General features: G+C 38.6%; 1 protein-coding gene across 8 annotated transcripts in view; it reads left to right on the top strand.

Moving 5' to 3' along the window:
• The first annotated feature begins 4373 nt into the window (after positions 1-4373).
• The window catches only part of megf11 (multiple EGF-like-domains 11), an 80238-nt gene continuing 59232 nt past the window's right edge, over positions 4374-25379 (top strand). For all 8 annotated transcript variants that reach the window (XM_085282258.1, XM_085282255.1, XM_085282254.1 and 5 more), the window contains exons 1-3: positions 4374-4588; positions 20889-21017; positions 24138-24246. In XM_085282258.1, the coding sequence (XP_085138384.1) occupies positions 24146-24246 (101 nt within the window). In that variant the 5' untranslated portion in view covers positions 4374-4588; positions 20889-21017; positions 24138-24145. The remainder of the gene's footprint in view (positions 4589-20888; positions 21018-24137; positions 24247-25379) is intronic.

Raw genomic sequence — 25379 nt, 5'->3', positions numbered from 1 at the left:
GGAATTTCGAATGTGCTCCGAATCAATAATCAATTGAAAGGTCCACTTCTGACTCAAGATAGCAAACATCAAGCAATCCCAAAAGATAACATTTCAATTTTTTGTTTTTCTTGTCTTTTCTTTTTCATTTGAAAGTGTTTTTTGTTTGTCTGTATTACCTTTATCTGCAGGTGCCCAAAGACATTCGAATACATGACTGTAGTAGGTGCCGAGTTATCTAACACTCCAATCTTTTGCAGTGCTGGTAACTTATTTTTTTATTTGTCTTTGATTGCATTTAACGCCTCCTCTCAAAAAGTCGTTTCACCTGTTTTTTGGTTTTGTTCTTTTTTTTTTACATGTCATGGATGTTTGACTTTCACTGTTCTGAATGGAGTATGTGTGCAGTTTGACACAGAAGTTCTTTTCATCTTCATCTACTGAAAGAGGAAAGTTTCTCACCTCCATTCAGAGGTTAAGACATGTACGTGTGATGTGCAAACATGAAATCTCCAGTGCACCTGCATTAAAATAGGATTTTCTAAGGCGGGACGCATCTTATGTGTGACAGGAAAAGCAGAATTTGAACATCTGAATATTCATAGAGTCTATATTTTCGAAGACACGTACTGAAGATAGAGAAAATCAACTAAATAATTGAACTTTTTGTCAAAAAACACATAGGAGACAAATTATCATTCAAAGCAGAGAATATGTATATATATCTTCAAATGTCCAGAGGGCAGGAAGTACTTAAAATGAAAAGTGTTGAAAATGTGATCTGTGGATAATCCTGAATAACGGGGACGTTAATTCTGGAGGAACTGGGGGGTTATCCAACCTCGTAAATATTAAATGAACTGTGTTGCTTGATACATTGAGAAACACCATGAAACAAGAAAGATGGTGGTCAAATTTACCTGAAATTTATTCGTCTGTTGTTGTTAGTTTTAGTATTTTTAATGAGCAGGTTTGTTTTACTGAGAGGCTGAAAAACAAAAAATGTCATTGGGCATGTTGTACCTAAAGGAAGTCAGGAATCACTTCTGAGCAAACAGTGTGGGTAATAAAAAAAAGATAAAAAGATATATATACAGTCTTCTAGCCACTATGACAGCTGGGACTGGCTCCAGCCCCCCGCGACCCTGAATTGGATAAGCAGTTAAGAAAATAGATAGATAGATGGATCTGTATATATAGTCTATCACAAAGCCGGCCTACCGCCCTGATATGGTCAAAACAAGTCCGCTCTTTTCTCCACTTTCCAGACACTGCTGTGCCATCAGGAGACAACAGATGAGACATAAAAGAAACAAGCTCAGATGGGCTGATTGAGGATGAGCAGTAGTGTTGGAAAACCAGAATACACTATGTCTTGTTTGATGCTGTGGATTTGTTGCCTCATCCACCACTACTTTGGTCAGGGAGTTGGGGATTTGTGGTCTGGGATTGCAGCAGGCCACAAAGGCAGCTTCTGAAGCAGCCGATAACAGCCGCCAGTTGCTCCTGCTGAGAAAAAAGGCCAAAAGTTTGAGTCCCAAACATGCAAATCTGTCCAATGACTAATACAGAAAAACAATGACAGGATGGGACAGCTGTGGCAGGACAAGTGGGTACTCATGCACTGTTTTCTATTTCTGGATTAACATAAATAAGGATCATTTATTTGATGGTTGAATTGCATGCAAAAGGTTTGAAATTCCCACTTCAGTACACTTAATGTAATTGCCTACATTGCACAGACTTTCAAGTGCCGAGCCTTCTAGTTTTTTGTCTTTTTTCTTTGTTTCCTTCACCTTGAGTGTCTCCCTCTGGACAGGAAGCAGTGTTCCTTAATTTAAATTTTATAAACGTAGTGTATGATTTCTTGACTCGAGTATCAATGCGAGGAGGCCAATTTTCTTAATCTCAAAATGTTTTATAAGAAGTTTTCTATGAATGTGGCAAGAAGAAGCAAACAAGAAATAAAAGAAGAATAAAGCGATTCAATTCACGATCAACTTCTTCCAAAGAATAATTAACTTTAAGAGCCTTAAGTAGAGTGATAGATTATCATGTTATATAAAGAAAGTTTTACCCCTTAGCCAGTGGCAGTGGGAAGGTGGAGCAGTGCCCTTCTGTTTGATTATGATAAGTCAGCAAGCAATAATACAGAGGCAAAAGCAGTTCTAACATTGGGCAGATGTGGTTCATCTGGAGCAAAGCCAACAGCAAAACACAGAGGACTGCATATGTGACCGAGAACATAAAAATATGAAAACAAAAGTCCAGCACTCAGCTTAACTCAGCAAGAATAAGTAAAAGGCTACACACACACACACACACACACACACACACACACACACACACACACACACACACACACACACACACACACACACAGACCACACGGTGCTCTGCTGGGGCTTGAGTTTAGTGCAGCTGCATGGAATACATGCTGGGCTATATGCACCATTTCTACTTCACTACAAATATGAAGACACAAAAGAAATCTTTTTGTATCAACTAACAACCAAAACCAGAAAAAGATTTAAAATACCAATATTGCTAAAAACAATAAGAAACCATAGAAGTACAGACAAGTTGTAGAGTTCATTATTTACACAGCTTCTCAAATGTGATAATTTGTGGATTTTCTGTCCTAAATTATAACTATAATATAATAAAAAGTATAAGGATTTGTGAGGTTGTACCTCTACTTGGCAACAGCAATTATTTCAACTTTAATTTTGAGCAATTTGAAAATAATCACATTCATATAATCAGCAGTTAAGACAACAGCAGCAGTTAGCCTTGCCTCAATTAAATAGGACAGTGAGATGATGATGTTTTCTCATGAATGCATTACAAAAAAGAAATCAGATTATACAACAGCTGCATAATGCATACTTAAAGTAATTTATGCTGTGGCATTGGTACATTTGGACACTTTTTTTTACACATCTGTTGCAGTTGTGCTGGGGAGCATGCAGTAGGGCTCTGATGGACAGACAAAGCCAAGGTAAAAAACGCCTCCAACGTTCTATCTTACAATCCAGAGTGTACTCTTACTGGCTGGTTGGCATGCAGGCAAACACACGTGTGCTAGGCAATGGAAACAAAACAAGAATCGGCAACAAAAGTGAGTGACAGGACATGTCATGTTTTGCTTTTCAGTCTTGTCACATTTCTTCAACACATTCTGCATTGAGTTTCACCTGAAGGATAAAGCTGTTGCTCCACAATATGTCTGTCATACATTTTTCATCAATAAGTCCCAAGAAAAGACCAAAACTGACAAAATGTTTCTTCATCTATCAATTCTTTCCCACATCCTCACAATGTAATGTCTCTGCCAACCCACTTGTTCCTGCTGAAAAAATATATTTGAGCATTTTTCTTTAAGAAAACCAACAAAAACAACACAATGATTGCACTGTGACTAATGTACATTTGTTCATCTCATGAGTATTCATGTCAGGCATGTGAGTGTTTAAGTTAGATGGACTCAATAAAGTGCTATGAGTCACATTATGACAAACTTTGGCACATTTATGTGTTTTTAGAAGTCTTTTTTAAACTTTGTTGCTAATAAAAGTATCAAGAGACTCATATTTAAAATGACAGCCATTATTTTTCAGTTTAAAAAAATGCACAGCTTCTTTAAACAGTCTCCCTCCTCTTAACACCTTCTAATTTCCCACTAAGCGGCACATCTCTTTAAACATCAAACTAAGAACCAGATCCAGGGTTTGATTTGAAAATCTTCCATGTGAAAAAAATCCTTGGAAACATCAGGACTGCAAAGCGAGAAGTCGCTGTAAAAACTTAGCAATATTCCTTAAATCTGTCACACGCAGATGAGGATTTGTTAGTAAAGGTGGATTATGAACAATCATTTGAATATTTAAAGAGAAGGGGAAAAAAATTCAGTCTTAAGTAACTTGTTTTTTCCCCCCTCTTTTTTCCCTCTCTGGTTCACAGGAGAACTAAAGTGTGCATCCTTTCAGAAATAGGATCTAATTATAATAATTATGCTGTTCCAGGCAATTTGCTTCTTTCACCACATACAATTTTAAATGTTGCATCCATGTATAGAAGTAGCTTAGATGAAAGATGCTTTGCAGAATGAGAAAAAAAGACTTTTAAGAAATCTGAAAGAGATCCTACAGGTTGTAGGCTGTAACTGCTGAGGTTAGAGGGGAGATGTTTCCCAGGTTGCTCTAATAATATTGTGGAATCATCCTCTCTGTAAGAACAAGCAAGTGTGTGTTTATGTGCGGAGAGGTGTACGGCAGGGTGATGGGGACTAGGTGGGTAGGGAGGAGGGCAGCATCAGCATCAGCGCCCATGACGTCACCAGAGTTTAAAGTGGGCCGCGCTTCACCCCGTGGAGGGGAGAGAGGAGAGGGAGGAAGCGGCGGCGGTTCCTTGCACCTGTCTCGTGCGCGTCGCCGAGTGTGAAAAAGCCCTGCGCTGACACAACTCCACAAAGTACCTGCTCTCACCGATCCTGCCCGAATGTTCACTTTCTGCTTTAACTAAATATGGAAGAGCTCGTTGCACGGTGGACCCTGTCAATTCTTTCGCCTTGAGGTCGATAACTTTCCAATTCAGCTTTCCGCGAACGGTGAGTCAAATGCTTCCTCCCCCCGACAAATCGGGCTCGATTTGTAAATGATGCTGCAGCAGCCGTGTCATCGGCACGCGCAGCATGTGTGGCGATAAATATGTTTCCAGATGTTTGTTAAAGCAGATTTTTTTTTTTTTAAGAGAGAGAGAGAGAGAGAGAAATACATTATTGTGTATTTTTGTTTTAACTGCTGGAGTGGCTCCGCAGTAACTTGCAGTCTGAGCGCGCTGCTGTTGGTTGCTGTGACAAATTGTGCTTTCCATTTAATTAGGCTATTGGCGAGTATATCCCACGGAAATGTGCGCGCTGTGCCAAAGAAAAGGGCTGTATCATCCCGGAGAGTTTTCTAATCTGCTGCAGTCGCGAAGCCGAGTGTTTTTCTTTTATCCCATATATATTTTTGTATGCCAATGTGCTCTGCCTTTTCAAACTAGTCTATTACTTTTGAAGATTGTCATTTTTTAAAGCTGTAAAGCTTTGAATACTAATGATTTAGATTTTCTTTCCTTTTATTTGAACTGCTGCAGTTTATGCATTGTTGTGATGCTTTTTTGCCTTGCCTGGAGTTAGTTTGGTTGGTTGTGTGCTGAATGTGATCGTTCATTCCCTGGTTCCTTTTAAATGTTACACATTTGATATGAACACTAGTGTAAGTGGCCCCTGTGTAACTGCGATGTCACGACGTCGTTTTTTAAGCTTAAGAGACATTCATAGAACCAGGATTTGAGATAATGGTCTGTCCTTCAAACTCAAGGATTAAGACTGATGAACATTTTGGATGCACAGAATAGAAATGACATGCGGCATGTTATGTCATTTTTTAACCACTAGATGACAACAAAGTGCAACGTAAAGCATCTGATTAAACTTGCATTAGCCTGTTAGTCAATGAGCAGATCTGCACCATGGTTTAATCATGAAATCATTACTGCTGCTGATTTCCTTTGTGGAAGAATAAACAAAACCAAGAAACCCGTCTCTAAAACATACAGTTTTGATGATATCACTATCGTTACACAACGCACAGACACACACACAAAGAAATACGCACACTGTAGATACTGTTGCTTTGCCCTGCTGGCGCTGCATACATTGTTCCACATACTCAGCATGGGTTCTCTGCATTATAGCAATTTGTCATAAAGTCATTTATCAGGGATGCACCGTGACACTACAGCAGTGAAGGTTTAGTTTTTGAGTGAGACTTGGACACTTGGTGTGTGCTGTTGTGTTTCCAGAAACTCTGGCTTGTTCATTGTAACCCCTTTCAAGACTCCACTTGATATTCACAGCTTCATTTCTGAGTATTCAAGGGCTACACAATTAGTTAAATCACACCGCAATTTTAATGTTCTGTGTTCATTTCGTTTTTTTGTTCTCCAGTTAACTGGAGCACATCAATAATTCACAGTGTCCTAACTCATGTTTAACAAATACTGCCTTTATATTTAGATCATCTGTTCCTTTGTCAAATCAGCTGTTATTCTGGACCACCATGACCTGTCAAAATATTAGAAAGCGTGGGCAAATATTGCTCCCATTTTCCTTTCTTTATGCCCACAGTTCAGCTTTAGGCTGTCAAACAAGTTGACAAAATCACCATATTCCTTTTTCATACCTGCCTATTGTCCCGTGAAAATGGAGTATCTTCAAATGTCAGGCCTTTCACAAATATAAAAAATGACCTTGTGTTCGGCTTTGTGTCAATAAATCATGTAGACACTGAATGGATAATAGCTTTTTAAGTGTTTATTTAGTTAAAGAATCCTTCACTTTGTCTGACAGGTTAGGGAATCATTTCATCTAACAATCACATTTACATTTTTCTTGCTAATATTACTGTGAATAACAATACCTAACTGTAATAATTTTTTTTAGTCTTTTGTAGATAATTAGTAAAAGAAAAACAGTCATCGTCTTTTAGTAGTTCACTCAATCTGTCAGGGCATAGCAAGTGCTTGGAAAATGGGAGAAAATATATATATATATATATATATATATATATATATATATATATATATATATATATATATATATATATATATATATATATATATATATATATATACATATATATATATATATATATTAAAACATTGATATCCAGAGTTAGGGCTGGTTAAAGCTGTGATTTTAAGCAACACTTTCCTCTAATGAGGGGTCATGGAGCCAGAAACCAAAGTAATACTCTGTTCAGCTTCAGTGGTTTCAGCTCTCAGTGGAGCCAAGGACGACATTTGCCGCTCAGACACCGTAAATTCTGATGTTGTTTACTGAACAGATGCATATTTGTCTTATTTTGGGGGCTCACTTAAAGGATCACTGTGTCCGGGGCACCTAAGTGCCTCGTGCATTCAGTGGAGGTCATTTTTTTGCAGGCATTTTACAGTCTAGTAAACCCTTTCAACTGGAAATCCCGATGTTTGGCTCAATCAATATGTTTAATTAGGGCTGATTAATGGAAGCAGATAGCTGTGGAAGGCTGACCAATTTCTCTCATCTCAAGAAAAAAGAAAAAATTCATTCCATGGTGGTAATGTGATTTTTATGTAGCAACTCACAGTATTCATTAAACCGAAATTGTAGGGATTAAGTATACATGTATAGTTTACATTTCCGTTTCTATAGATGACCTAACAATTTTTTTCAGTAACTACATTTAAGATTTGACCAGCTGGGGGTTGAAACTCACACAGGCTCAATATAATCTCTTAAACACATGTGAATTAAGGGATTTGAAAACACTGCTTCGTGCATATGTTTAGAAATAGTTTTCCCCGCAGGCGTAGACATAGACTGTTGGCAGTGTGAAATCTCTCCATTAGTGTATTGGGATTTGCAGAACTACAACTGCTGTGTGTACTGTTTGGGGGTTGGGTCTGGTTCAAAAGGGCAAATCCTAAAAAGTCGTCTCAGTCTTATAAATCTGACACTGATTTTGAAAACTGCATGTGGACACCTCAGCATAGTGCTGTGTTTCAGGGCTTAGTTTCTTTTCGAATTTGCTGTAATGAACACTGTTTTCTGTCAGTCCCTCAGAAGTAACAGCTAGTATGACCTTTATTCTGCAAATTAAGCCGTTTTTGCTTTGCAATGACTGATAGATCTTATTATTTCAGCAAAAGTGCATTGAGCATTGAGCAAATACCCTGGAGCCATAGCAACTGCATTAACAAAAGTTAATGAAATATATGGAGGCAGGACCTAGACTTTGCTTTACTTTTGAAAGCTGTGGCATTTACATTTTGCGTTGAGTAGAGGGAGTGAAAACGGTTTATCCCTCAGCGTACACCCACAACCTACCTCGTCTGTAGACATAAATTTGCAGTAGCCAATATTGTAGCGTTACCAGTAAAAATAGACACGTTTGTTACAGGTGATTTTATTTATTTATTTATTTTTTGTTCAAGAGCATTTGGCTTTTCTTGTAAGTGGGGATTATAAGGAAAAGTCACAGTTGTGCATGTTGTGCATCACAAAAAAGTTACATAAGTGCAAAGTGATGCAAAATTTTAAAGGCCAATAAAACGTCGTCGCTAGCTGGCATTAAAAAACAAAAAGACATCTGCAATTTAGATTGAGCTACAATTCCACATTAGGTTTCCCAAGGGTCTGGTCATGTCTGCATCTGATTATCCTTGCATACATTTAATTAATAATTCGACAATGCATGGCATTGATGCCGGTCAGCCAGCATTCTGCAGGGGAATAGATTGGCTCTGCTTGATATCCAGCCACAGCCTCTTAGCGAGGAACAAGGAAACGATGAGCTCAGGCAGATTTCAGATACACGAGCTCGTGCGGAGCTGCGTTAATCCTCCCTCCCTCAGGTGCAGTCTTGGGGAGGAACGCCGTGGACTACAGCTCACCACAGATAGTTGGCCAAGCTCTGATTAATGCACTCATCAGTTCTTTTCTTGTTGGTTTTAATGACAAGTATGTCCCTTGCGGGAATTTGGTGACTTTTTACAAATACTGCTGATGCATCTGCTTGGATCTGCCGCTTTTCCCTTCCCCGTATTGTGTAGAGAGCCCTGGTAGAACGCTCAAGTTTTTTGACATGACTAGGCTGTCAGTTACAGTGCAAGAGACCACATGACATATTTTCTACCAAGAGATACAGGATACATGAGCTGAGGAAATGAACAGTGATAATATCTCAGCATGTTGGGATGTGTTGTGCTTTGCTGATAAGGCTATTATTCATTATTATGCCTTAGACAGCAGAAATCCACTCTCCATCTCAGGCATATGCTTTTCACACATAGTTTACTTACTGCTTACTAATTACTTTGGAGTTAAAAATGATTTAATCGCTTATGTGGACTGTAAAGAAGCCACAGATATTCACTAAGCTAATCTTTCCTTTTGAGAGCTCAGGCTGTTGAGCAGAAGTAGAAAAGTGAATTATTGGCTTGTCAGAAACATGATGAAATTTAATATTTAATTTGACAGCATCAAAAAGGTACCGATAGGCACTAAGAATGTTTTAAAATGAGTTAGAATAGATGTGATAGATTTCACAGAAGTCCCCAGAAATCTTAAGGAGAAGATGATTCATAACTGTGGTCAAAGACTAAGGCAGTTTGTAGCGCCTGCTAAACAGAAAATCCTAACAACAGCCATTCATCTTAAAAAGGGCTTTAAAAACTTAAATGTTCCCCAGCATATTTAATGTTGTTATTTTTGCATTGTTTCCTCAACCAAACAAATCGGGTCTGAGTCACAAATTTGACAAACAACCACAATTTATCACTCACATCAAAGAATTGTAGTGTTGTGTCTCAGTAGGCAAAGTGAAATGGAAATTATTATTCACGTTTTATATTGTGCAGTAATTCAGCAACATGATCAATGGCTTATGATCATCATCCTGACAAATGCAGACAGAGTTGTGGTCATGCCACATTTAGCTGCCCTTATGTGATTGATGATTAAAGCAGACAAATGATTCACTGTGCTCAACTGTCCATTAGTAGTATGATGCCTATTAGAGGGTGATATTTTGCCTCTGGCACCTTTCACACAGGGACCTCGTCACACTATTTTTTTTTCTCTGTCTGTTGACAGGGATGTGCGTCAGAGTGTATGTTTCTGAATAAGTAAATATAAGCTTATTTTTTTATTTAAAAACCAAAAAATATGTAAATGTATGACACCTGACATACAACATATTGCTGTCACATCACTGCCACATGCTGTGCACCGTCGTAGCAAATGTTTTAGCTGCATCTCCTCTCGGCTTGTCTGATCAGTTCCAGTGAGAATACTTTGGAGCCTTTCCAATGTCTAGTGATGGATCTTTGTGTTATCAGTGAGACGCTTTGAGCCCTGTAACATAAAGCCCCAGCGCTTATTCAGCACCGCGTACCTTGCCTGTGATCAATGGCCAGCAGTCAGGACACTGAATGGAGCACAGATTGAACCACATCTGGGATTTGGATGCTGAATAACAGCCCACTCAACAGGGGTGACTCATGAATAATGCACCAGCCAGCTGAGTGTCCCATCTCCTTTGGCCCCTTACTGGTGATGCTTTTGCACTCAGACCTGTCCAGGGAGCAGAAGGTCAGTGCACAAACACTTGGCACCCCTAGCACCAGCATCAGGCATCCCTGCCCACCGCAACCATGTTATAATGGAAAGCATAATGGAATAGAGGCTGAAAGAAGCACGTAAGGGAGATGTAGCTTCCATTTACAACAATGATCATTTTTTATTAGGTTTTTATAGATTTTAGGAGCATTTTTATATACAACACAAAGCGGTCTGGGTTGAGATGGCACGGAAAACTGCAATTTAACAACCTTATGTTGTTTTTATTTCACTCAGGTCATGGAGACATGCTATTTTCCTTGACAGATGTCATAAATTAAAAATGAACAGGTTTGCAGTTCATAAAACAGTAAGTATATGTTGCTATATTGTTTTGCAACCTGTGCACTATTTCTACATTTCACTGCACTATGATATTTACAGACTTTAGTGACAGACCGATTAATTGGTTGGCCTATGAATGCGGACACATCTGCATTGCAGGCAGAAAAGCTCATGTTGGTTGACCACAGCTGTAATATACGACACAATTATATTGTCGAGTTCTACACCGCAGGATGAGCTTTAACAGTGCGAGCATCTCATGAATCAGATGATTTATACTGAATACATTTTAGTGCATTGTTTTCTCAGCCTAGTGGTTATATTCTGTTTCCCAGTTATTATTCAAACAAATTTCTAATGACTTTCATTGGCTTTGTGTATGCATTGGATTTTATGGATTTGTTGCATTTTGGCTTTATTTAACATATGATTAAAACAGGCGTCCTCATGTGTTCATTATGCAGGCTGAACACAGCCACACAAACGCCTCTCTTTTGTTCATTTTTTTTAATGTATTCAGTCTAAGTAGGCACATTTTGCTCAAGTGGTTTCAAGGACATTTAAAAGGTCATGACGGCAAAAATTGGGCGTACATCGTGCAAATCGAGTTGATGGAGCTCTCATTTCACCAAATGGAGATCACCTGGTTTGGATCCTTTGTGCACCGGTAGCGCATTTTCAGATTTAATAATCATGATGGTAAGTCATTCTTCATTCAGTCATTGACTAGTGATCCAGAAGGTCAACGTGCTGCACTATCGGAGAGAGCACACCACTGAGAGGGAAGTAGGAGGTGTAGCTTTTAACAGAAAGAGTTGATGTTTTATTCTGATTTTTTATTTTTTGGAAAAGAAGCATTAGTTAGAGTAGGCTAACTAATGCTTCTAAGTAAGCTGGTGATTCACTCAAGTCACTCAAGTACACACATGTAAGTCAGTTTTCAGGTACATTATTCTGACAGCAACTTTAATAATTCTGCCATTTTTTTTGATGAGCTACCATTTAGAAACTAGTGCTCGATTATCAAAATGTAAAATACCTAAATTATTAGCACATCCACTTAGGGGAGATTCCCCCTCGAAATTCATCACTTCATTTCAGTGGCTGTTCATAGCTGTTTCTCATTTCACAGCAAATCAAAGATAATAGAATTGCAAAAAAAGAAATAAAACACATTTATGCATTATTACTTATTTTTTAAGATGCTTTTACTCAAAATGTCAGGTATTGGTAAAGCGTAAGTAAATTACAGGATTATTTCAGTTACGAAACAGAAAAAAGCAACCGATTTACCCACTCAAACAAAAAATAGTCCAATAAAACGTACAGAGAAAAGAGCACAACTACACAATTTTTAAAAAAAATATTGTTGCAAAAAAGAGGAAGGTCATTTTTGTCCAGATGCCATCCTTCTAAAGTCATCAAGAGTGCTTTGATGAATGATTGTTCGATAACAATTTTGAACATATCCTGCCACTCATCTCAGTTTTTTTTTAATCCTTTGTAGCTGTTACAGCCACTAAGTTGAGAAGTAATTACCTGGACTATGAGGTGTTACAGTGGTAAAGTGATGTTTGATAATTCAGCATTAATAATTTGTTCGTACCATAAGATAAAGTCACTTCAGAGCTGCTTCTTTTTAATTCACTTGAACTCTGAGTCAATTGTTTGACAGTACATTACTTCATTGAAGTAGCCATTTGTATTCTGAACTTTTGCTTGCTTGTAAGTAAAGGGTTTGAGTAGTCTCTCTACTGCATTGCATGCATCAGTATAAAATGATATGTTTTCCCAAGTGTAATGTAAAGTCCTCTGATATCTCAGAGGATTGTCTGCACAGAAAGCAAAGTGCATCCACGCGCAGTGGCTTTTCTCTTCCTTGCTCCCCGCGTCTGCTTCACACACCACTTACCCTGCGACATTTGGGACGAGTTTCTCACTGCTTGGCTTCTCACATCTTGGACACTGACACAAAATAAATGAAGACACAAAGAAGACACAAGGTTCAGAGTTGGAAGGGGTTGGTGGCTGAGGTGTGAAACTATTGGGGTGTAAAATTGCCCTGGCAGCCGCACTGTTGTTTCAGCATTTCATGGTGAGCTGCTCAGCTCGACTTTACTTGACTTTTCTGCCTCCTTCGATCCACCTCCTTTTATTTGTGTTTCTGTCCACACTATACCTTTGCTTAATTTGTCCACAGCACTGTAGCTGTACAACTAAAATACAGAAATGAACACATGGCTTGGCTGGGCCGCCAGGCAGAGAGCAGCTGAATATTACAGTGGTTCAGTTTTGTTCTCCACTGGAGAATGATCCTGGTGAGAGAGCAGACGGTTCAACAGGCTAATATTCACACATTAATTTGCCCAAAGATGTCCAACTGTTCTCCAATAGATCTCATTACGTGCAATCAGTCACAGGCTGGCTAATTGTCTGTGTGGTGTAGGAAAGCTTTACTGGTGCATATAGGAATGACTGGTGCTTCCTCCTGGTGGCGGCAGGAGGCCATGCCCAGGCTGTGAAGAGAGAACAGACGTGGTGCAGAGGGCACTGCAAAACATTTGGCTGTCAGTATGATGCCTAGGGTTTGTTATTAAAAGCATAGGGCGAAACACAGAAACTATTCTGAGCAGCAGGCAAAGCTATGTGACATCAGGCACATTGTTATTTTGCTTCATTAAGTGATGTTGTTTCACTAATTAGTTTTCTTGCCTAAAGCTTGTAATTGGTGACATGTTTATGACTGTATGTGCCATGCCTGTTATGTGAGGAACCCAAACATGATTAATTACCAAAAAAAAAAAAAAGTTTGACATTAGAATAAGCACAAGAAAAACGACGTTGTAATTGCTATACGCTGTACTCCATTATCTATATTAGTGCAGTGCCTGCTGTCAGAGACATTTTAGCGTCAGCAGAGGCAGATGTCATAATCAGTGGAGATTTATTTAGAAACTGTGTTATCCGAATTGAGGACATCATTATGAAGAATGTCACATCATCTGTGCGGTCACAAATCAAGCAAAAGACCCTACGATGCAATCACATTGTCGCATCATGCCATACATTTGCATGTGACAATTATGCTTAGTATCAGAGGCGACGTGATGACTCTAACCTTCTAGAAGCTGTCCCTGCCACTCAGCAGCTATCCCTGTAATGCCTTCAAGCAATCTTTTACAAGACTAAGCCACCCAAGTCTCCCAATTTAGTGAGGCTAGAGCCATAACTGCAATAGATGGGTCAATGAGATATAAAAAAACCTCATATACAATCACCAGTCAAATTTTTTTCAGCAGGTTCTATTATTACTATGCATGCAGAGTTTCACGGCATTACTGCCTCATTTACAGCCCAACATAGAGTGCCAACATGATCATCCAAGCAGAGCAAAGCATTAAGCCTATAAAAAAATAGTTCATTTACCCATATCTTTACTATAATAAATAGACACACCTGCCACCACACAGCTAAAACGATCCTCAACCTCATCTGTGTGTGTTTTCATTATAAAGCAGGTGATTGGCTCTTTGTAGGGAGCAGTGGAAAGCCGCTGTCTCCCATAGATTTCTTATTCACGGGCCTTTAAGTGCTACGTCTGCCTAAAAATCCGGAGAACAGGAGCACATAGCCAAAATCAAAGCACTTATCAAAAAACGGTCCCTAAACTCAGCAATGTACTTGCTTTGGTTTCTAGCAATACAGCCAGCAAATCGATGAATAGAGAGTCCTCGATCTGATAGTCACCAGTGCTTTGCTCAGTGGTGCAGTGGTTAGCACTGTCTCATAGCTAAGAAGGTTTTGGGCAAAAACCTGCGCACTGGGTTGTGCAGTGTCAGCCTTCTACAGCCTTCAGGTATCTTTGCATCAGCAAAGTTAGATATCACACTCATTGGAAGTTTATTCCAACTAACCATGTTATCTGAACTGTGACATTGTTATGAGGCCACAGAGGAGTGTGGCATAATCTGTGCGGTCACATATCAACCATAATGGCCTATTCCCACTGAACGCATCATTTGTCACATAAAATTATGGGCAAATTTAAACCTGCTGGAGCCAGCGAGACCCTTCCTGCATTCATCCTCTATGGAAGTGGGGTCCACTTTCAGGAGCATGTTTGTGAATGGTTTAAACTTGTGTCACCTGTGACATCATGCGTCAGGTCAGAGGTGACTAAACCCTAAGGTCAGACCACAGCTCATCTACATGACCTCAAGCTCTTGCAGTGCTCCTACTCCTGCTCCCAGCAGTACACCCGCTAAATATGATGTAGATCATTTGGTGAAATATGTGAAGGACAGACAGACAGGGGTTTCTTGATTTATTAGTGAGATGTGATGATTATGTTTACTCACATTAGTTTCACATTTTCTGCTCTTTCTTTGAACCACTTCTGAACAGATGGCTGGAGTGACTGTGCTGCTCTCCTCCCTTGTGAGTCTGATTTTAGATTCATAAAGCCAACGTTAGACTAGATTAGTTTCTCTGATGTCTATAAAGCAATTTCTCATTATTGCCCGTGGTTGAAAGTGGGATGGGAGTACACAGGGCAGTGTTTGTCTGCTCCGACAGGCTGCGAAAAATCTTTGTGCCCAGAGTGAAAGAAATAAAAGTATGAGGACAGGCTCCCTCCAACGGGCTGAGTCTGGTGTTGGCATGCCCCGCGGTAAGGCAAGGTTATTCAGATGAAAGATGGTGTTGAGATTAGTGAGCCCTGCCTGAGCGCATGGACGTCCAGCATTCCGCACTGCGTGATTTATGAGAACCATGATATCAGCAGTCGCCACATGAATAAACCATGTGGGCAGAATTAAGCTTCTGTTAAACGACGCACAGCATTTTCCCAGGTGCTTCACCAGCCAAAGTGAAATCACATTCGTGGATGTTGTTGTTGCTACATGAGACTTTAAAAGCAGAGGATGTTTTAATTTTTCCTCTCTCTTTCCCAGTAATTCCCATGGCTTCGGCAACACTTCCAGGTAATTGTTTTGAGCTTATTAATAGTTTGTAGAGCCCCTTGGCACGAAGGCTTGACGTAAGGCAACGTAACTAACCTCTCATTATCTATTCAATACCAGAATAAATGCATATATTGATATATTTAAACTGTCCTCCTGCGGCTAATGGTTCTTTCATTACAGTCATTTAGCGTGTCAGATACTTACCCCAAGATGAGCTCTTCAGATTGTGTGTTTTCTATAGGCTAAAATATTTGCTGCCATACAATTGAATTTCTCAGCTTGAATAACTGCATTAAAATTCGGAATTCAAATCACTTGATTGGACTTTTCTGATCAAAAATCTGGAACAAAAACAAGTTTCAACCATAACAAACACTAACAAGTTGAAAATGAAAGTTTAACAGTCCAATTAAATAATTAATAGCAATTAATGTAATTACTGAAAATCGTTAAACTGGAGAAGCTACTTTGCACATAACAATTTTTAATCATTTTTTTTTAAACTAAAACAATAACACAAGCAACATCACGTTGGGGTTGAAAGTCACATATTTAAGAGAAGAACTGCACTGCAAACCCAGGATGTCAAGTCTGCAAGATGTGGGAGGGGTAGTAGTAAATGCCAGCACTAAAGGGAAGGGCTTTTGATCCATACTAAGGAGTATATGTATAGTTATCCTCACTTATGGCTCTTTCTCCCAACCTGTTGTGCTTTGTGGAAGCACAAATATACTACAGTACCTCTTTAAACTTAGGCTGAAATAATGTTTGGACAGATAATTTGTTATTTTCCTTATCTACGTGTGGATTTGAAATAATAAAAAAAGTCTGAAATAAAGTGAGAAACAAAAAACTCATTTGAGGATGCGAATCAGGCTAATCTCAATAAGACTGATTGTGCCAATTTTTAAGATAAAGTCCGCTGAAAATAAAATGGCTGCTTTTGTCTATCTTTTGTTTTTTAAATACACTACTTCGCCAGAGGCACAATGTACAGTGAGGTGCTGCGGCAGCAAGAAGCAGCAGTTTTTCGTGGGAAACTACATACATATTAATGCATATTAATAATAGGAATATTGCGCGTCTGTCTTCCTGTCCATCTTCACTCACTGATTGAAAAATCTTATTCAAATGCCTATAGCTAAAGCAGGGGGAACTATTCTTTTCTGGCCTGTATAAAATAATCTGAACACAGTATGCCCTCTGTCCTCAGAAATGAGTTGAACTGCTAATGTCCATAACCATAACTAAGCAGTATTATGGCGAGTATCCAGCCTGAGATTGAGAGATTGTGAAATTAATCCTTGGCTGGATCATGTCAAGCTGGCATTCCTAATCACTGAAGTGTAATAAATAGAGAAGTACCCTAGAGAGAGAGATCAGGTATAAGGCATTGCTGCCTTGGCTCCACTTCATCCTGTCAGCATTACTGAGATTCCCATAAATGCAGCGACAAACACTCTCTCGGGCTTTATGACTTCAGTACGCTTGCCATGCTAGTGCATGCACTTAGTCTCTTTAAAGTGATTTGTGTATAGAGAGGAACAGAACAAGTAATGTGAAGCAACAAAAAAAACAAAAAACAAAAAAAAATACGTAAGTAAAAATACAAAAATGTAAAAATCACCAGCATTCAAACGTGCAATCAAGTCACTCCTGTTATTAGGAAACTATTCTTAAACATAAGCACTCATTATGTTGGTCCTGTTGGAAGCAAACTGTTATTATACTAATATTATTTGATATTATTAATAGGTATATGATACGGGAAACAGTATTTTAGTCTCATGATTTGAGGCGGAGGCAAGTTTGAAATAAAAAACTGTTAAATCTATAGCAATTTAGGTCACAGACAAAAAATATGTAGAAAACATAAAGATGTCACAAATTTAGTCAGCAAAGTAACTACTACCTGTAGCACTTTATATATTAATAATGTCACACTCTGATGCCAATCATAGTCTTAATAATATATCTGTATTTATAAATAGCACACTAAGGAGGAGTAATGCTATATAAATGATGAATTAAGCACTTACTAATACCTTAATAATGCTTAATAGTGTGACATTATTATAACGTGCTACCAAAAGTATTTATAATAATTTAACTTTGAATATAATTGATTATAAAGTAGCAAATGCTCAAAAATAAAGCACCAGTACCCTCAGATTATAGTTACTATTGGTTCTCATTAGAACACTCATAAAGCTTTGAAATATACATACAAATATACAACTCATAAGCAGATTTTAGAACCTAGTTTTTGTAGTTTTGTTGTACCTGCAGAGAAACCATCTCTTTCTGGCCTCTTAACACTCAGGTATTTGGCTGAAACCAGGGGAACCAGAGCGTACAGTGTGCCACACTGTGGCCTCTGTAATGAGGCCTGACTCCTAATGACTCACAGCCCCCAGCAAGAGATAGAGGTGGCCAGCAGTGGGGCTTATCTCATTGGCACTCTGTGCTGCGTGGTTACTGCTGTAACCTTTAGATCACTTCAGATTAGGCTGCTGCGGGAATCCTTCAGTAGTTATTACAAAACAGATTGAGCGGCTGGAAGAATTCTCATAAAAGTTGTATACGAGCCCTCCGCTTGAAGTTGTGATAATAGGCTGATTGTGCAAAGACATGTTATAGGCTGAAGCTCGTGACTGATCGGCGTTCTCTAACGCTGCCTCAGATAAGGCTGCGATGCCATTGTTTTTGTTGACTGCTTTTGATTATGTAAATTCACACAAGCTAGCGGAAACAGAGCATTGTGATAAATTTAGCACTAAGAAGGTCCTGAAAGCGGCAGGGGGTCCACAGAGTGGAGGTGAGCTAACTTGTGCTAGTCAGTCATGCCTGCTGAGCATCATTCATGGAAGAGTGCAGGAGTTGGTCAGCCAGGGGACAGGGTGGTTAATTGCACTGCACTTTAATAAGTCACACACTGAAGACACATGGCTTTAATCACGCAGACGTCCCCGCTGATAGGCAGTGCAAGGGACAAAGGTGGCTCCGTCTCATCGGACTTAATGTTTCTGCAGGCAGGTGTCCGATGTAAACTGCGGGTGTTCCTGTCAAGATTCAGAAGTCCATATAATCACGTACACACACCTTCACTATACTCTGCCGCTTGTTCTTTGCACTCGTCTAACCTCGGTACCTAAATGATGTTGCTATTTCAGCTGTTTTTTCACTGGGAGCAGCACAGCAGTGGGAAGGTTTCATTGTCACAGTAATCAAAGTGGTGACGAGCAGAAGTGAAATACATTTAGGTTGAGTGAGGTCTCTGGAGAGCATTTTGTTGGTGTAAACACTTTTCTCGTCAAAAAAGAGGGAATCTATTTTCAGGGATTTGAGCAGATACAGTGCGAAGTCATACAGGAGAGCCCCGAGTGATAACCGTCATATTCATCCAGCTTGTCTTTTATTCAGTGCTTTCTGTACGGAGAATCAGCAATGAAGAGAAGTTATTCAACATTAATTAAAGGGCGTGTTGCTTGCCCCCAACAATGCATTCTAATGTTAAAATCCATGTTAAGGGAAATAGCAAACATGTGATTAGGCATTGCAAAATGTTAACTAGGTCTTTGTCCTTGACATTCACATTTTTAATGTCACTAAGCTGTTCCTGACGCATGCTGCGCTGCACACATATATCTCACTGGAGGTAGATTTTGTCCAAATCTAACAGGATTTGCTAGGATTTGGAATTAAATCTCCACGTAGGGTTTGATTTCCAATCAAAATTGGCCACTGCATTTTGTTCTGCCTTTGATGGTTTAAAAAAAAAACAAAAAACGATCTCACTTCAGTCATTTTTTTTTTTTTGCTGCAAAATGAGACTGTTATTTTAAATGTTGCCATAAGAGACAGTCAGCCTGATATCAGTCTGACAGCAACCAAATGGGATCAAGTTGGCTATTACATCCAATCTGTTTTTGATAATACAGCATGTAATTGTGATAAATCATCGAAAATCACACATCTGTTGTTTACATAGATGGAAACTCACAAATAACAGAAATGTACATTTAACTGTTACATTTGTGCACAGCAGCCTTCCTGTCCTATAGAAATATAACCGGACTACAACCAGTCCCTACAGCCGAGTCCCCTCAAGTTGGCTCATTGACAAAGACTCATTCAAACTGATGGCAACATGTTGGCTATCTGTCACCTTTTTTAAATTAGAGATTAGTGATTATTTGCAAACCTTCAACAACGTCTCTGAGTGTGACTGCAGTCATCCCAAGTGAGACTGTGACTGTTTGGAGAAAGTTTGCCTCCTCTTAGCCGACCTTGTGATCAATAGTGTGCAACACCATCAACAGTTTGGTGAAAAAATTCAAAACAATCACAAAGTAGCCACGGAGTTTTCTTTTTTGTTCCTTTTATTGTAGATGCAAGATTTCCATCCTATTTTTTACTTGTGTGACTGACCCATTAGCTTGCTCTGAATATAGGCATAGCTTTGTCAAGCTAAGTGCACCCAGCTAATTTAATGAAAGCTTACTCAAGCCGGCTTGTTCTTAACATTCCCACAGTATTTTAATTTATTTAATAAAATATCAATATTTGGTGTCTCTGTATCAACATAATATCCATAGACAAAATATTGCAATACTATGCTGTATTGATTATTTTTCCCCACAAACCTAATAATTACGGTGATAATTTTAACCCAATCAAATCAAGCATTCTCTTGATGCTTGTTGTAATAACAGTGGGAGTGCATTGTTTTGTATTTGTTGACCGGCTGTATAATTGTGCTGCAGATTTAAAATTGCTTCAGACTAGCATAGTCTGACTTAATGTTCAGCAGACGTAATAAGGGGACCTACAGTAATTCTTTAGTCTTCCCTCTCATCGCCGGGCCTTGGAAACTATTTACATGAATAAGAAATGATGTGAAAGTATTTATTAAGCCTTTATTTTGTTGTGGCTGTGTTTGCATCTTAATTTAGAATTCATAGCAAATGAAGGACGAAAAAATCTCAAACCTACACTCTGACCTCCCAGCGAAAGCCATGTAATGAGAAAAATGATAAACACATGAATGTTCTCCAAATTATTGCAATAAACCTTGTGTAGGCTTTGTTAATGATCACAGTTAATGTGATCTTGTCACATTGTGGACAAACCACTCACAGAGTTTGAAACGTGAAGAGAGTTCATTGTATTAGCCCCTCTTGAGTTAATGCAGGCTTTTATTCCTGTGGGTAAGTTAGTGTGGATGTGGATACCAGGTAGGTGGAAATGAGAACCGTGTGCTCGAATGTGGAGGCTGCGCAGCGTAAACTGGCCTTTCAAGAGCAGCTTTTGTTGAACTATATGCCTGTTGAGACTCTTGATCCCATAAGAAATTTATGAGTTTGTGTGCGTGCGTCCATGTGAGAGCGAGCAAGGAAGCATGTGTCTTCTGTGTGTCATCATAAGCTCATTATTTTTCTTCTCTCCCACAGATCTGCGACCTGTCATCACCTCACCCAGCAAGTGTATGTGTGCGCACTGGCACTTCTGTGTTTTTTCTGCTTCCAGAGCCCCCTCAGCAGCCACCGAAAACACCCAGAGACCACAGGCTGCAACATTAGGTGAGCTTTAGGCCACACGCCTCTGGCTATTAGATCTGTCACTGTCTCCTCATTTGAGGGCACTGTGGCACTTAATTTGCTTGCAGACCACACTCTAAAGCTTACTAATAGTCATTGATTTGTTTAATCTTGCCACATATTTAGGATAATCCCAATTTTATTACCTCTTAACCCCCTTTCAGACTAGTGATTGAGAACAATAAAAAAAAAATAAAAAAAATATTGAGCTTGTCCACAGTCATTCAGATTAAATGGCAGAGGAAGATGGTCTAATCAAAGAAACAGTAAAAGCTTTCTGGTTCATCAAGCAGTGTCCCTGTAGTAGCGTATAACCCGACTGTTTCAGAGCAGCGCTTGAATATGAGAGCAGCTGTAGCCCATAACACATGTGTATCTTGATTAATCATCCTGTTAAGGAAATGAACATGGCTTTAACCTCTGCCTGTTCAGATGAACTGCTGCTCAGAGGAAGTGGAGCTCTGATTGATTTTCTTTCACATGTGAGTGAACTACATGCATCTATCAATGCAGAAGATTAGCTGAACATGTGAATTTGTGCGTTATTGGATACAGTCACTCTGAAGTATTGAACACATCCCCATAACACGGCAAACCACATGCAGAGCACACGCAGCCCACACATGGATGTATTACTACATGTTGAGTTGTACAAAGACGCATCATGTTGAATTTATTACAATTCATTATTTTTGCTCAAAATGCCACGCTGTAACATTTTCCGTGTACTTCGTACTTGTGTATTTTATTACTACTGTGCAAAACTGAAATTTGCTGTGTTAGTCATGCACGTGTTATACCTGGACTTCTATACCTAATCTGTCATTGTCACTTTTGTTGATGATATGTGCTCTTCTTCTGCCTAATGAAAAATCCTGATTGGGTAAACAGCCTGTCTGTCTCTGTCACTGGGTGGTTTCATTTCTGTAGATATTAGAGCCATAGATAACTTAGCCCAATATTCTGCTTGAGCCACATTTAAATATTTTATTATGATCTTCTATTTGCACCAATTGTAATGGTTGATCTTGATTATGTAAATTTATTTTGTGATTTAGGATATTATACTCCATTAATTCGTCTGGCTGTTGTGAATCTGTTCTGTTTAGGCAGATGTAGTAGATTGGTGGGCCAGCACATGCATCTTAGAAGGTCATCAAGGACATGGAGCAATAGTTTTCTGACTGTCACAGTTTACCAACAAAGCTATGCAAAGCAGAGGGTCTGCACATGGAAATTAGCCCAAGGCTATAATCTGGCATATTTACATTTGTTAAAATGTTCATTAATATGTATTGCCCCTCTTTCTAAAAAATAAATAAATAAAAAATATATATAACCAGAATTCCATTTTCTTATGTGTGGAATAAAAAGTTTTTTTTTTCCTGTTTTTGTTTCTGAATGGCATGCAAGCTGCCTCCTAGAAAACACAAGTGAGACACTTTACGTCTATACAGAAGGTCCAAAGGTTGCTGCTACAGTAGGTGTCCATTGAACACACAGTGTTTTCAAGGTGAAAACTACTTAAATAAAATAGTTTGGTGTGTTTTTTATGGGAAATAAACTAAGAAAATGCACCACTATATGGGGACTATAGCTAACGGCTGGTCAGCTTAGCTTAGCACAGTTGAGTCTTACTCTATGGCAGAGTTACCACTAAAGGGTTTGAAAAAATAATGATATTTAAAAATTTAGGTTTCGTGTCCTTTTAAGTACCTCAGAGGACAAAGTGCTATGGTGTATTTGAGAGTTAAATAGTCCAGTTAAGTCAAACTTCAAGTCCCACAAAACAATAGTATCCCAGATATATTGTATATTTAGTCAATAGCCATATCCATGGTAACCATCCATATGCAGTAGAGATTCACCAGTTGTACGTTTTTGATTGAAATTTCTGATTTATTTATTTTTTTACATGCTTACACTGACTTTTTGCCAATTGCAATTTTTTTTCTAAGAATGACAAATGAGAGCATATACAAACAAAAAAAAACGACTTTTCTTCAGTGTAAAATATTATTCACATAATAAAATAAATTATTAAACTTTACATTTTCCCCAAAACTACAGAAAGAAACAGAATCTTCTCTTCTTTAAACAATTTCCAAAACAATTCTCTGCTACTGAAAAAAGGTATAAATAATTAAGTCAACGTGAGTTGTTGTACACGAATATTCACCTGATATATTTTTACCTCAAACAAAAGCAGGTGCAACAAGTTTGTATAACAAAACAAATTGCACTTACATATTTTTCCAATTTGTTTAAATTCACCAGACACCAACCCTTTTTTCTTTTTTTTCATCCATCATTTTCCTCATAACTTCTTTGATCATTTTGCTAATACCGAGGCTGCTGACTTGCAGCTGCCTCGGTGCTCTTTCCCTTTGTTAGCTATGTCCATGTTAATCTGGGTGAGGGTGATTTAAGTGTCTGATTAGGTTGTTTGATATAAAAACTTTTTCACAGTTATCCCCCATGGTTTACTTTGGGGAACTTTGTGTCGCCACTCATGCATCTCTAATGTCTACCATTATAAAACAAGAGTCCCAAAAAGTGAGGACACTTACAAATAGAAAGGTCTGAACAGCTGTGATCGAGCTCAACATTAAACCTGGTGTCATTGTCCAAAAACCTACAGACCAACTGCACAGCCTATTGCTAACCTTTTGATTCCCAACCTCTAAATACTGTTATTTTTTTATGCTTATATTGTACCCTTGATTATTCCACCTGAGATAACTGCTAGACAATCACAATACTGGAGTATTCAGAGTATTGATGAATCAATTGGAGAGTTTACGCTTGTGTTTGTCATCAAAAGCATTTGAACCTGGAAATTGCAATTACATCAGCCTTACCGAACAAACTGGCACAATATAATACAAACAAGTTTATTAATCCCACTAGGGGCAATTAGCTTCAAGCAGCTTGTTATACACAAAACACATTAACATACAAACAAGCAAATGAAGCTTAATGTGATAAACCTCTCAGGAATAAAATAAGCCAGTTTTTAAAAGGTCAAACTATTCCTTTAAATGTAATGAAATTAGCATCTACCACCCAACTGTCTACATTTCCTCCCTGTTTCCTTCTTAGAGTGAAGGATGGGGTCATCAGTTCCTCTGCTGGCCTCGCTCCTTGCGCTCACCACCAGTGCGTTGAGTCTCAACCCAGATGACCCCAATGTCTGCAGCCACTGGGAGAGGTAAGCACATTCCCTTGTATTTAATCGTCTGAAAACGCTGATTCGTATGAGTGACGTTGTCACTTCTGAAACTTTTTCAGTATATCTTCTCTTAACCAAAGTTCTGATCTATTGTCAAAGTCCATACAGCAGTATTGATCTCACAGCGGCTCAAGTTGCCAAGCTCGGAGAGATGGGAGGTGCTGCTGCTTCAAATGAAATACACAGGCAGATTGATCAGTGTACTCTCATCCCAATCAATCGCGAATGCCACAGAGCCTGAATAATTATTAGCTTTGCTGGGCAGTGTCACTTATGAGAAATAAGCAGGAATAATTTCTGTCTGTGGCGCAAAGGGGAGGAAAGAAAGCTGTGAAGATATATTATCTGGATTATTGCCTGACCAAGGTGAGGGTACTTTGTGGTTCCACCTTGTTGGCATCGAAATGGATTCCCTAAGTGGGCAGTATGGTTATGGCTTTTAGGTCCTCCAATATCCGCAGACCATATATCATAAATATCAACTATTTTTTAGCGTTTTCATACCCTTTATTTTAAAGTCAAAGCTTCACTATGCAGGAAAACGACACTGTGTTGAAAATGGGATCAGTGACTTTCTGATTCTTAATAACTAGCATTTTATTGCTATAGCTGGTAAAACCTGACCCAGTTTAATAGGGTTAGGGTAGGGTTAGGTCTAAGTGATTTAAAAAATGATTTTTTTGTGATGATTCACAAAAAAGAAAAATAAACAAAGTTTGGCTGCTCAAATATTTAAAATGTTTGACTTCCCTCTAATATTTTTTAAATAATGCCACCTTTCACCATTTTTTTCTAAAATTGTTATTTAAGTCAAACCATGTAAAAAATTCAAAGGGTAAATTTCTCCTAGGTAGAGCTTATTACAACACTCAGACATTTAATAGATGACAAGAAGCCGAGACTAATGGCTGCTTTTCTTTGTGCCTGTGGCAGGGACTGAAAGCCAAAATTATTGGAGACTATAGGACCGGCATTTCAAGATTTTAACAGGCGCTTGTTTACATTTAAGATCTTAAACAGAAACCATGCTGAAAATTCTAGGAGTCAAATAAATGTAAAAAGTAAAGAGCACAGCATCCGAATCTAAAATTTAGAGGAGAATACATTTTAAA

Source organism: Mchenga conophoros, linkage group LG7 (assembly GCF_057382185.1).
Source record: "Mchenga conophoros isolate Kocher_MC1m ecotype Shallow Benthic linkage group LG7, M_conophoros_male_GT1.1, whole genome shotgun sequence".
In the NCBI taxonomy this organism is placed as follows: Eukaryota; Metazoa; Chordata; class Actinopteri; order Cichliformes; family Cichlidae; genus Mchenga; species Mchenga conophoros.
Note: the sequence above shows the minus strand (reverse complement) of the source record. Positions and strands in the feature narration are given on the sequence as shown.